General features: G+C 41.0%; 1 gene segment (V, D, J or C); it reads left to right on the top strand.

The window, feature by feature from the left end:
* The window catches only part of LOC103917391, a gene marked incomplete at its 5' end in the record, with an annotated part of 18,293 nt that extends 6,470 nt beyond the window's left edge, over nt 1-11,823 (top strand). The window contains 4 exon segments of the C gene segment in view: nt 8,554-8,817; nt 9,271-9,318; nt 10,510-10,615; nt 11,101-11,823. Of these exon segments, the coding sequence occupies nt 8,554-8,817; nt 9,271-9,318; nt 10,510-10,615; nt 11,101-11,131 (449 nt within the window).
* Between the last annotated feature and the right edge of the window lie 1,877 nt (nt 11,824-13,700).

Here is a 13,700-nt window from a genome sequence, read left to right as displayed (position 1 = left end):
TCATTATTGAATGATTTTTGTGGTAAGATGGAAAGGTGACCCTGACCACAAAATAATTTTTTCTGAACAAAAAAAACATGAAAAAAATTGTGCTTTGACAGTTGCTGCCACAAGTGTCTGAAAAAAAAATCCCCCCAAAACCCCACACCTCTTCTCTTGTTTGAAACTCTGGAAAAGGGAAAGAAAGTAAGGCAGATCCTGAGACACCAGTATTTTTTTGTAAATGTATCAATTTTTCCAAATTTCTTAAGAATACTTTTAGGAACATTTAATATCTAAATGCTTTGGGTTTACTCTTGAAAGTAATGTTCCCATTTCTTAAAATGGTAGTGATTGTTAATAGAATTTCAAAATAATTTTATTCTGAAAGTTAAAAAACACAGCAATATAAAGAAACTATTCATTCTGAAAACCTCTGGGGAAATTCCTCATATTTCAGATGACCCTCCTGACCCTGTTCAAAAACATCTCAGAAAAATGAGAATCTTAAGTTTATACAGAGCTGCCAGCAAGCTAAAGGAGCTATAAATCAAGGCTCTGCCTGAGTTCATTTACATGTCCCCAGATTTACTATTATGGTCATGTCTGTATGCAACTGCTCCAGATCTCGTTCTGGTCACACTGTAGAACCTAAGAGCTTCCCGAATGCATACTGAAACCTCAGTGTTTAACGGAAGAATAAGCAGTGGTCTCCCTGCCACAAAGAAATTGCATACCAATAAGTGTACTTTCTACTTAAAAGCTAAATGGCAAATTTGCTCTGGAATCACTCTTGACTAATTCAGATGGCAAATCCAAGAGAATGGGATGATGGAGTTTGTATTACACCATCAATCAGTAGGTGAGCTGTGAAGTAACAGTAAATAAACTAATTTTTGAGAGAGGAATCTGACTGGCAGACTAAATAAACAAGTAATGAGATGAAGAATAGAACTTGTGATGCAGGTGGCTTTCTGGAAGCAATGGGATAAATATGATGGAGGGGAATATTAAGAAACAGGTGTTTGGGAGTTTGAAAGATGCAAAACACCACATGAAAAGAAAGTCAGTTGGAGGAGAAGTCCTAGATAGGTGGATCTGTCTAATCATAGAGATAAATAGGATTTCTTTGGGTGGAGTATTTCATTGTTGAAGGTTCCATTCAATACCACTCTGGATATTGTAGAGGTCTGCGCTATTGTGTGACTATGGAAGTAGTTATAAACTCACATTTGGATCTGGGACAAGACTTCTGGTTTCTCCAGGTACATTTATCCTGATTTTTTGCCTAATTTGCAAGATTGTTGTGGATACACACCAAGATCCAGAAAATGGCAGCAGTCAAAGGCATAGTAGCCTGAGGTCTCAACTTAATCAGTGGAATTTATTCCACGGCAGCTGTTCAAGCAGTCTTCCTTGAGGCAGCTACAGGCAGGCATGTGCTGTCAGTGCTCTTCCATCAATTGTATTCCTGTGATAAGCTAAGACAAAGCCTGGTTTTGCTCTTCTGTCAAGTAAGGTATGTGGATTTGTTCTCTCTTAAGGGTAAATCCATGCCACTTCCATTGGCCTCAAGCAAAGTCATGGATGATGTAAGTCAGATGAAAATGCACTGAAATACAAGAATGGCTATAATATTTATATTGCTGGACATGAGCCGGCAATGTGCACTCACAGCCCAGAAAGCCAACCATATCCTGGGCTGCATCAAAAGAAGCATGGCCAGCAGGTCGAGGGAGGTGATTTTCCCCTTCCACTCCGCTCTGGTGAGACCCCACCTGGAGTACTGCAGCCAGTTCTGGAGTCCTCAGTACAAGACACGGACCTGTTGGAGCGGGTCCAGAGGAGGCCACAAAAATGATGAACACCTCTGCTATGAGGAAAGGCTGAGAAAGTTGGGGTTGTTCAGCCTGGAGAAGGCTCTGGAGAGACCTTATTGTGGCCTTTCAATACTTAAAGGGGGCTTATAAGAAAGATAAAGGGGACAGACTTTTTAGGAGGGCCTGCAGTGATAGGACAAAGGGTAATGGTTTTAAACTAAAAAAGGGTAGATTTACACTAGATATAAGGAAGAAATTTTTTACAATGAGAGTGGTGAAACACTGGCACAGGTTGCCCAGAGAGATGGTAGATGCCCCATCCCTGGAAACATTCAAGGTCAGGTTGCACAGGGCTCTGAGCAACCTGATTAGTTGAAGATATCCCTGCTCATTGCTGGGGCGGTTAGACTAGATGCCCTTTAAAGGTCCCTTCCAACCCAAACCATTCTATGATTCTATGATTTAGAAAATAACCACTTATGGTGATTATCACCATTTTAGCTGGTCTTTACTTGTAGCAGAATCCCACCAAGGAACAGTATACTTTTTAATATTAGTGTTGGAATGGGAATTGGACTGCCTTTTAGCTGGTTTGTCTGATGTACAGATACTGTATTATCCACAAATATTGCAAGTGGATTCTGTTTGCGACTGGGACTTGAATCCAGATTTGCCGAGCTGTCACAGCTATAAGGCCATACTTAATGCTTACTCCTGCTACCACATAGCTAAGTAAGTGAGAGTATATGAATCCAGAAGTAATAGAGTTAGAAGGCTCAGATTGCCTTTGCAACTGCCTGTGAAGCTCTAAGATCTAGACAGGGTCACCATGTGACCTGTCAGTTATCACAATGTGATAACTGTAACCAAGGTCAAAGGGGTTCTTGCAAAGGTTTCTTGTGTCGTGTGAATTATGGGGGTGGAGAAGGATACAAGCTGACATTAGGAAAAGGAACCTTGCTGGTGATCAAGCCAGGTGGGTAGTAAATGGTGAAACATTCAGGAGAAAACTTGGACTGAAAGGCAGTGGCCCTAACTACATGGCACAGTGAACAAGAATTTTAGGTGATGTTACAGATAGAAAAACATAGATTGTTCCTAGTATTGCCCTGAAAGGTGTAATGCACAATTGTAACCAGTGAATGAATGAACATTTTTTTATTTAGTCTCCCTGTTTCTGATACTGATAATTTTCTAGTAGATTTCTTTGGTACTTTGATGGTGACTTAAATCAATGTGTTTCATCATTGCTCCCTTAAGGTATTCCCTGCTCTGGAATATCTGTTGACCTGGTTGTCAGTATGTGTTGGGAAAACCTGTCTATATTTTTGTAGAGGTTGACACCAGTGTGCCAATCAGGGATATGTGAAACTCACATTTGGAACCGGGACCCAACTTCTTGTTACCCCAAGTAAGTCTAAGCTTTCTGTTCCATATGAACACCGGGATTGGCAAATCATTCATTCATTGGGTAGATGAACTAGGGACTTTCATGGAAGCATGTTCCAACTTCTGTTCGGCTTCCCTTGAGAAAAACCAGTTGGAATAGAGATGCTGTCTTGGAATCCAAGGAGTGCTTGACTATGGTGTGGCAGTGATCCACTGCAGGAAAGAACAGCTAGAGAAGATGGTAATGTTCACACAGGTTTAATAGTCACGGCATGGTGCAGTCACACATAGAATGCTGCAAGCAGTTCGCACATGGCTGAATGCTATTTAAAAAGTTTAGCACTTTTATAGAGTTTCTGGCTATTAAAGTTTTCAGATTTGATTTTTGCATCTTTAAAATAATATCTGGAGGTTATTCTGACTAATGGCTTAGAGATTGGATTTTCTAACTCTTAGTCTAAGAGAATATGTCATGATTTTTTGGTTTTAAAATCCAAAAGTAAAGTCCCCTTCCATATTTGTGAAAACTGATGTTACAGTGTGAGCAGCCAGGAACTAGAAAAACTGTATTTGGAAGGGGTACCAAACTTCTTGTGATGCATGGTAACTCTCTTTCCTTTCCTCAGTTATATTTTAAAATGCTTTAGAAACCTGAAAAGATGGAATGAAATTTCAAATATCTTTGTGTGTCATCCTCTGGTAGACAGGTTTCCCACATATTTTGGATGAGGAGCCATTGGAATACGCAGCTGGTAGGCAGGAATTTATTGCAAAGGCTTCTCTTTGAGTGGGAAACTGAAAGATACAGTAAAGCTGTGTTTGGAAGAGGGACTAGATTTAAAGTCAACCCAGGTGAGCAAGATTTGGAGAAGGACAGGCTATGAAGGTATGAAGGCGGGAGCAGTGTCCACTGGTTAGTGTTTCTGAGTAGTCTACCTTTATGGAGAATGAAGATAAACTCTAGATGGAGAGAGTGAAGGCTGAAAGAAAATGAACACAGGATTATTTCTCAACAGGATGCTTGTGAAGATGGAACAGGGAGACTGGGAGTAGTGGGAAATGAGGCAGCATCATCCATGTCTTAGGGTAATGATACTGGCATATCGTTAACTTCAGAGTCCTGTCAAACAGTAATAGTGTTTTGCCTTAGATTGAGGGAAAAAAGGTTCAGAGATACCTCTGGGTTCATGTTTAAGTCTTCGTTTCACACTGCATTGTGAAGAAATTTCCCAGGTGACTTAGACTACAGTATTTGCAACGACTCAGACTGGGGTGCATGGGACACTGGAGCTAGGAGAGTAATTTTTGGAAATGGCACAACGCTATGATCCCAAATAAGTTATCTAATTAAATGTACCCATTAAATAGACTGATCAGGAAAGGATATAATTTTGGTGTGAAATAGACATCTACATCTGAGGCAATTCCACAAGTGTAAGATCAAAAGTTCTTCTGACTTTTTGATATCAATGTAAAAATGATCTTCCACTTGTTTTTAGAAAGGGGTTTTAGGTTGATTCTTTTGAATGTTTTTTTTTCTTACTCATTAAACAAATGCGATTTTTTTGGCTGGTGCTACATAAATAGTTAATCTCTAATTCAGAAAGTTTCCTTTTTTGAGTTGAAATTATGTGAATTGAGGGTTGGACTAGATGACCTTAAAGGTCCCTTCAAACCCAAACCATTCTATGATTCTATGAATTTTTTTCTAGAAACTAAATCTCTAGCACATAAAATTGAAAACTTGTTCTGGCAATTAAAACCCACTCTGATTTTGGAAGAAAAAGCATGCAAATGTATTTTGTGAAAATGACAGATGTTCTCAGGAGGTTCACGAGCAGCCACTTCGAGTCCTTCTGTTTCCAGACAATTGTTACGCAGATGGGTTAAGCCATCTCATTCACCTGTGAGCTTTAAAGAGTGAATTAGATAAGCAGAATTGCTCCTTTTGACCCCCAAAAATCCTTCCTTAACATTGCTGAAAGGAGCAGCAGAGGAGATCATAGTAAATCTCTCCCGCAGTTTAGGTGATGCATGAATAAATCTATACATGAACACAAATAGGGTATTGCTTCCCAACATGAAATTTAAGAAAACTTCATCTCAACTTTTCCTTAATGTGAACACATGCTGTAAGCCCAGGATTTATCCTGGTTTGGTACTAGAGAACTATTTAGTCCACTGAACACTTGATTTCTCCTCACATACTGGGTATCTTCCTCTATTAATTCAGCTTCAGTTTTGGTTCAGATAGAAATCTTCCCCTTTAAAGGTTTGCGAGAAAGATCTTGGATGGTTTTGGTAGTTTGACTTCCCCAATTGTAATTACAGAGGCAATGACAAACATATTTTTGGGATGGAGACCAGAATTATGGCTGAACCCTGTAAGTGAAGCAGTATATTCACATTTGCAAATACTGAATCTGTGCACAGAGTCTTTGTACTTTGGATGACTTGGCTGATGCCGGACTAGGACCTGGCTTCTTTTACCTGAATGACTCCAGACACGAGCACTGGAAGTCTAGAGAAGAGTTCAGGTACTAAATGTGGACATCTAGTCTTGCTGTAGACATCCTAGCATCTATGCAGGGCTGGCAGATTTCACAAAGGACCTCTGGTAGACCTTTTTGAATCTTCATTGGAGGACAGCCAGAAAACATCACTAAAGTGCTTGCTAAGTCACTGGAGTTGCTCCTCTGGGGTCACGATTAGCCTGTATGAGTTTGTGAGGGGGTATATATTTCCTCTGAGTTGGATGAGAGCTCCAGGTTGAGGAATGGTAAGAGGATCACAGACCTCTATCACACCAATTCCAACCTGATCAGAGATTCAGAGTTTGCTTTGGAGGGAATGGAGAATGAGATAAATCTCTGTATAATACAAGCTGTGTGTTAAACCAGTTCAGGATTTCTATTGCAGCTTGTTTGGAAAAAAAGGCATGGGTCTCAGTCTGATGTTGGAACAGCCTTCTACTGCTCTCTCCCTGAAATCAGCCTCTGGAGTTGGTTTTCTCTGTAGACGGGTCAGGAATAGCATTCCAACAGCTCCTGTTCTTCCACCTGGAAGATATCCTTCAGTAAAGATGAAATTAGGCAGGGTGGACAGCTCAGAGTATCATGATTTACTTCTCAGTCTTTCCTGCAAATACAGGTCATAAATATCAATACAGCATCTCCAACACATCCGCCAACTCATTAAGACAGAATAACAGGAAAGAGGTCACAGTGGTTATAATAGCTGATATTTACCAAGACTGCTATCTGCAAACTTTCATAACAGTGTGCAAATATGCAAAGCAACTTATCAGAAAAAGCCAGCAGCCACTCTGAGCAAGAATGAGAAATGAGTATTTTGCAAAACAGGTGCTGCTGAAGCTGCCTGCAAAAAACAGACTTTATTTTTTTATCTGCTCAAGGTAAAAGCATTGCACAGATTGAAAGGGAGAAAAACACCCTAATTTGGAGAGAAGTGGCTATGTAGCTCTTCAGAAAGCATAGTACTCATTATGAGAGAGAAGCAGAACAGCTTGATCAATTCCTCCTCTTTCGTATCCATGTACTCCATGACAATGATGTACTCTGGTTCATCTGTATTTTATACAGGAATCTACCATCAAGCTTTTTATCTCCTCCTGTCTTCCTCTCCCTAACAAACGGTCACTGAAATCTATTTCCAAAACAATAACGGGAATATGGGAGGTAGGGAGTGGGGTTGAGCAAGTCAGAACATACATTAGACCGTATTCTGTGTAGCTGGGAAAGAGACAGCCTCATCAGGTTTTTCAAAGCCAGGGAAAAGCTGGGATAGATGAACTGCAATTCAGGAGAAGGGCCAGAGAATGAATCATTAGGCTTTGTGGATTAGTTTTTTTCTGAGATCATACTAATAAAGAAGTATTGCTATTTCTCTAAGGTGCTGACAACTGGCAACTGAACAGATGAAAAGCATTTATCTCAGTGATAGAACTAGGGTCTGCACTTGCATAAGATTTTGAGACAGTTTCTAAAAGCCAAGTTTTAGTCCAAACTTCCCCCATGGGAAGAAATTAAAACTTCTTAATCTGGGAGCTAAGCTGTCTTTAGTATTTCTATAATATTTATCAGTGTGGTGTGTGAACAGGGATGAAGCAAATATTAATCTAAACTCTCAACCCTACATGATAACACTTTGTGAGTTTAGAAATGTGAACTGAAGCTCTGGTTCAAACCTGTGATTGTGAAGTCCACTGGAAAATGCAGCCAGAGGGTTGCTGAGAGCCCCAAAGCTGCATCTTGGCTACAGTATGTCTTTAATGATACTTCATCTGTTCATCATTAGAGTACTGCAATGCCCATAACATTTTACTGTTACGCATGAACAAAGATTTAGGAAAGCACCTTCTCAAAGAATCAGACTTCAAGAGCTGGACAAGATGAAATGTATGCTTAGCGTACAAGTTTACAAAGCTAAATGTGTAAAAAAGAGTTTAACCACAGGTAGTGTTTTGATATGTGTGGAAAATCCTAGTCTAACTGACTTGCTAGCAGAATTTGAAGCAAGAAAACAGAAATAAACCCCAGGTGTCATATCTGCAGCCTTTAGTTCCCCAAACCCCCTCTTCTGCAGGGTAAAATTTAGTAAAAAAATCTTGCATTGCACTGTGAGGTGCAATGAACATAATGAAACATTTCTTTGTTTCATCTTTTTTTCCCTAAATGCAACCATGTGTTCCTACTTTGCAGTGGCTTTCCTAGCTGTCTCTTGTAGGAACACAATTAGCTAAACTGGCGGTAAACGTGGACACCCTTAAGACTTGGTAGTTTATCCACTGTCCCTCAGGACAGGTGGAGGAAGTGGGATTCTGAATGTCAGTGGTGGATTTGACTGCCAGAAAAGGCAGAATGCCCTTGAGCTGCTCAGTTCTCTCCAGACACATTACATCTCATAGCAGTGAAGCAAGAAGAGAGTGCTCTCTCCGCCTGTTACACACATTCCTGAATGCATCCAGGCCAAGATCCAAAAGGAAGCCCAGGCTGCAGAGTAGAGTTGCGTGAGTTGTTACAGAGAGGAATGACTAGGTTAGATATGGACATCTAGGGTGTGGATGCCCACATGAATATCATTTGAGATGCTCTAGGGATCCTGCCTCTGTGTCTCCCATGCAACATAAGTCAATATAAGTCAACATAAGTCCCATGTAGCTCCTGCATCATCTGCTGTGGATGCCTTGGTTCTCTAAAGGTGTCCTAGCACAAGATCCCTATGACCAGGCAACTTCCCACTGGAATCATGGAAAAACCGCTATTCCTAAGTGCCTGTATGTTAAGATTGAAGGAACTATGACTATGTATTCTCATCTAATGTCTCTTCACTTCTCCATTTTCAGATGTTACTCCATCTCCTTCAGTTTACAGGCTGATCTCTAAGGATGATGAGGATTTGGAAATATGCCTTATCACAGATTACTCCCCTGAAAATCTTACTCTTAACTCAGCTTATAAGCGGACAAATGCTGTTGTGGAGGTGGCAACATCCGAGAACAAACAGGAAGTGAGCTACCTGTCAACCTACTGGGCCAAGAAGGATAAAATGCAGTGTGGTGCAAATCACGAGGGCTTTGGAGAACTGCGGGGCGAGGATCCTGAAAGTGGTAATAGCACTGTTGGATGTGTGTACAGGGATAGAGGTACTCTGGTCTCTGTGCTATTAGTATAAGCAACTTGTTCACATCTCCTAACCCTGCAAGCAATGCTAAATTATGCTCCCACACTCCAGAGGACTGTTGCTTTGCTGCCTCTGTTTTCTTTTGCCTTCCTCCTTGGTGGAACCAAGATTAAGGGTCAGTAGACTGGTACAGTCACAGCAGAGAGATCTTAAAATTACACTATGGGGATATAAAGCTTGAAATTCCTTTGTCCGATGGCACACTAAAGTTTAATTAGATTATATTTTATGCTTGCCCTGAAAATAGCAGAAATGAGTATTTATGGGAGGGTTTACTGGCCAGAAACTCTAATCCAGCCCTTCTAAGTAGAGATATCTTTATGAACTTCTGAAGAAGTACATTTCTGTTACTAATTAAATTTATTGTTACTGTCTGCAGGTGCCAGCACTGTCTGTGTTACAAGCTTGTCTCTACACTTCAGGACAGGTATGTACACAGCATTTTAGGAGTAAAGCTTGGCCTGATTAAACGAAATGTCTTCCCAAGCTTTTGCTAACGTTCCCTGTTTGCAGAATTCCTGTTGGAGCAAAAAGCTCAGACTGGAAATTTCCAAAAGGGCCCCACAAGCTTTAAATATCAAGGCTGGAAGTCATTGGGTTAATGTAGTCTTCCAGATCTGAGCTGGTAATTTTATGTGACCGGTGTAGCCAATGCCTACATGCTATTGCTAGGACTAGCCAAACAACTACTCCCCATCACATAATGATTTAAGGTACTGATATGAGTCAGCCTTACTGGATGTCTGCATTTCAGACTTCAAAAGAGTTGTTTTTATTTTTGGGTACACAAACACCTAATGTCTCAAAAGATAAGCAGGTAGTTTCTGCAGTGTGTGCTCAGAAGCAGGGTTGCACTAAAGATACGGTGCATCTGAGCAAGCTTTGCTTCAGCTCGTGGCTGTGGGAGTATACTAGCCAGTGCTGGAGCCCAAGCAACTGCTGTTCCTGCTAGTTCAAAGGAGCTGAGCCTGCCTCTGCACTTGCCCTGTTTGCAGAATAGCTGTACTTTTGCAAACATGCAGCCTTGCTGAAAAGAAACCAGTTAGCCAAATGTTTCCAAAACACCACTTCAGAAAAATACTCATCAGTAAACTTGGCTGATTTGATCAGTCATTTCAGAGAGGGGTTTTCAAAGATAAACATAAAATGACTTTCTGATGACAGCTCCCTTCTTCCCCAATATAGATCAATATTTTCAAATGAAAATGGCTTTGTAACTTGAGATTAATAGAAAATCCAAATAGACTTTGTCTTCTTTGACTAAAATTTAACTTGTTTTTCCCCCTGCCCATCTTAAAAAATTTTAGGGAGAGGAAGGAGGGACACCTCCAGCATCCTGGGTTCATAATACACTGTATTCAAAAACAGCTAGATGGTTGGCAGACTTGCATATTGGATAATTAAGTGGTTATTGAATGAAATCCTGGCCCTTGAAACACCAACTGGAAGAAAGGAAAGTCTCTCAGCGAGACAGTCCTGCTCACTATCTCATTAGCTATCCTACTAGCTGACTCATCACACAAAGTGGAACAGCTTCATTAAGAAGTGCTTTTAAGTCTGTCTGGAAGCGAGGATGTCTCAGTGCTCTTGTGACTTTCATTCTCTGTTACTTTTACAGATGAAAACCTGAACATGCTGTCTTTATCACAGCTGGGCCTGAAAATAATTTTAATGAAAGGAATAATTTTTAATGTGCTGATGACGATGCTTATGTGGAAAAAAAAGTGAGTATGCATGGGGGGTGGTAAGGCCTCTGACAGAAAACATCTGGATCAGTTCATTAGCTATGAATGTTCCTTCTCTCTGTAATAACTGTTTATGCAGTATATCCATACACCTTTTGTCTACCAACAGTAAAAATCCCTCCACTCTTTTGGCCATATCATTGTTTTCGCCCACCCCTCAAGTCTATTTACTTTTCCTTATCCACATACAAATTTAACTTTTTTCTTCTTTCTAGACATCTCTCTCTTCTATTTCTACATCCATCCATTCCCTTGTCTGCATTCATCCATCAGATTCATCCCTCGACCAGTCTCCAGCTGGGAAAGTTTGATGCTTATTGACTTTAAGACCTCAGACCTATATATTAGTTTTGGCCCTGTGCCTCCTTCTCCTCTTTCTATTGCCTAGACACTTCAGGTCTACAATTGTGTAGCTGCGACTGTATCTCAAGTAATGATTTAACATACGTTTATTTTTTTTACAGGAGTGAAAGTAACCAGATGGTGCAGTCCTGAAGTAACAAAAGAATCTTCTGAGGAATCTACCAGAGTATCGTGTGCAATAGGGAACACAGGCATTTCTGTTGCATGGGATATCACTTGTTGTTTCTGTATATCACGCCAGCCATTATAGTCTAAATTGCTTTATTTGCATTGTTATAAAGGTACTCAAAAATAAGCTTAAAATTTTCAGCACTCTGCTCCCGCAGGTGCCTGATTCATTTAGCATGACAATGCCTCTTTTTGCATGAAGCATAGTTTACTATATCTATAAATTGCCAAACATCACTATTACTTGTGTTAAAATGACACACAATTTCTGCTTGGGGCAGTGTTGTTTGTTGAAAACTGCAAGCTAAATATCACTTGAATGTGAATTTTTCATATTTTGGTGGCTTTCAGGTATGCGTGTCTTAGAGTGCACCCCCACAGACACCATTTCAGTTGCAAATGAAACACTGAAAAATAAACGGAGACTTATCCAGGGTGCTGTGCACCATGTCCTGCTACCTTTTGCTAGATCAGAGCAAGGTATCTTTTTTATTCCCTTAAAAGATATGCTGCCAGGTCTCCCAGAAGACCTGAATTCAGTGAAATTCTCACTTCATTATCACAGAACAAAATAATGTTTTTTAGTATTGTTTAAAGTCTATCTGGCCTTAACATTTTCTGAATTTAAACCAGCTTAAGATTGGCTTTGTGTTTAGTAAAAATACAAACTACTTTTGTTATTTTTGTTTAGTTCTAACAAACTTAGATATCCCAATTTTTTTTTTAAATAATCATTGCATAAAGCTATACTGAAATATTTACCTGTCCATGTGTGCACTCCTTGGAAACAGTGCATGCATGTGAAATTTGCACGCTGCTAATTCTTGAATGGTACTGGCAACCACACTGATGTCTTGGCATTTCTTTAGGCCTTTCGCTGCTATTAAACAATTCTTATAAAAAATAAGAAACTTGTTTGTCTTTTGTATCTGTAGTTTGAAGAACTTGTTTTACTCTTCAGATGGGCTTTAGGAATGAGCCTGGCCTTTGGGGTGAAGGAGGGAAGGGGCATCCGGATGCTCCTCTTCAGCCTGACTTGGCCACCAGGCGCTGTTTGCAGTAACTGGCTGGATCCACTGCGGGGCAGGGAATAGCTCCAAAGTCCCTTTCCAGGACATCCTTGCTGTGTCTGGCTGGCTCGGAGGGAGGGGAATGGAGGAGAGCGCCTCTCCTCCAAGAGTAGACTCTGTGCTATGTGAAGGCAATGGTAAAATATGGCTTGCCCACAGTGAGAGGACCAGTAAGCGGTCCAGGTTCTTGAAGGCAGCTGCCTACTGCTATGGCAAACACAGGAGCCTGAAGTGCCCTGCCTCTAAATGTCCCCAACTCCCAAGCATCACTGGAGAACAGGGTACCTGCTTTGCATTAATGACACCAACCGACCGGCCTGTGTTTCCAGGTTGTCTGTCACTGGCAAGACTGGAAAGGAAATTTTCTCCTTTTGTGACATCGATCTCTCCATCTTCTTCTGAAGCACCAGAGGTTCCTCTGGAGGGAGAAATGAGAAGGGTGCTCTGAAAGAAACACACCCTCCCTGCAAAGCTTGAACCTTGCTTGTACCTCACACCAGTGCCCAAACTGAGTGGCAGGGAAAGCCTCACCAGACTGGTGGGGGTGATCCCCCCTCACAGGATGTTTCTCACCCTGCTGGATTCACACCATTGCAAGGAACTCTGATTTTGGAAAGGCTCATGCTTCAAATGCTTTTAGCTAAAAGCCCTGGACCTTCATGTGGGAGAGGGTCCCCATGTGAAGACCATGCGAGCATCCCTGCCACAGGATGTGACTCCACGTGCTGAGCAGCAACACAACAAAGTCTCCCTGGTCTCCTGCCATGGTGCTGCCACCTGACCACTGAGCAGGTGGCCTGTCACAAGGTGACAGGGAGTTACTGACCCCTCCTGCCAAGGAACAACTTCAAACTTTCCGGGTCTATTGCCCTGATTATTTTATAGTACAGGTGTTCAGGGACTCATTCTCTTGTCTCTCCCCTGACACAACAGTCACTCTCATTTCTTTCCAGCTCTAGAAAGTCCATGGCTCTTTAAATGCTAGATTCCAGGCAGCTCTTGAAGCTTACATTTTGCTCATGATGAGGTCTGCCTCGTCACAGGGATACAGCTTGATAAAGCTGCCAAAATCATATTTGAATTACAAAGCAAGTCATTGCATTTCACAATTTCCAACTGATTAACCTCATTCCAGAAACCTTCAGAGATGTGGAAGAAAAGTTTCCACGCTCATTTACCTTTAGCATCACATTTTAAAATTAATATCCATCTTAAATTTTGTGTGTTGCACGTCAAACCCACTCCTAGCTGCACGGTCAAGGAGGGACGACAGTGTGCTGCCTGTTTCCACATTTTCTCTTCCAGGTTAAACGACCCCAGTGATAAGATTTGCTGAGTGAGGGGATGAGTGTACAGATAAAGTTAAATGTTTTGACTAAAGTGACTCTTAGCTTGTGATACGCAAAACACTGAATTTGTAGGTCTAGTTCAAAGATACTTTCAGATATTAGGCTTTCAATCTC

The sequence above is a fragment of the Pygoscelis adeliae genome, unplaced genomic scaffold (assembly GCF_000699105.1).
Source record: "Pygoscelis adeliae isolate BGI_AS28 unplaced genomic scaffold, ASM69910v1 Scaffold255, whole genome shotgun sequence".
Taxonomy (NCBI): Eukaryota; Metazoa; Chordata; class Aves; order Sphenisciformes; family Spheniscidae; genus Pygoscelis; species Pygoscelis adeliae.
This window is presented reverse-complemented; position numbering and strand designations above follow the sequence as displayed.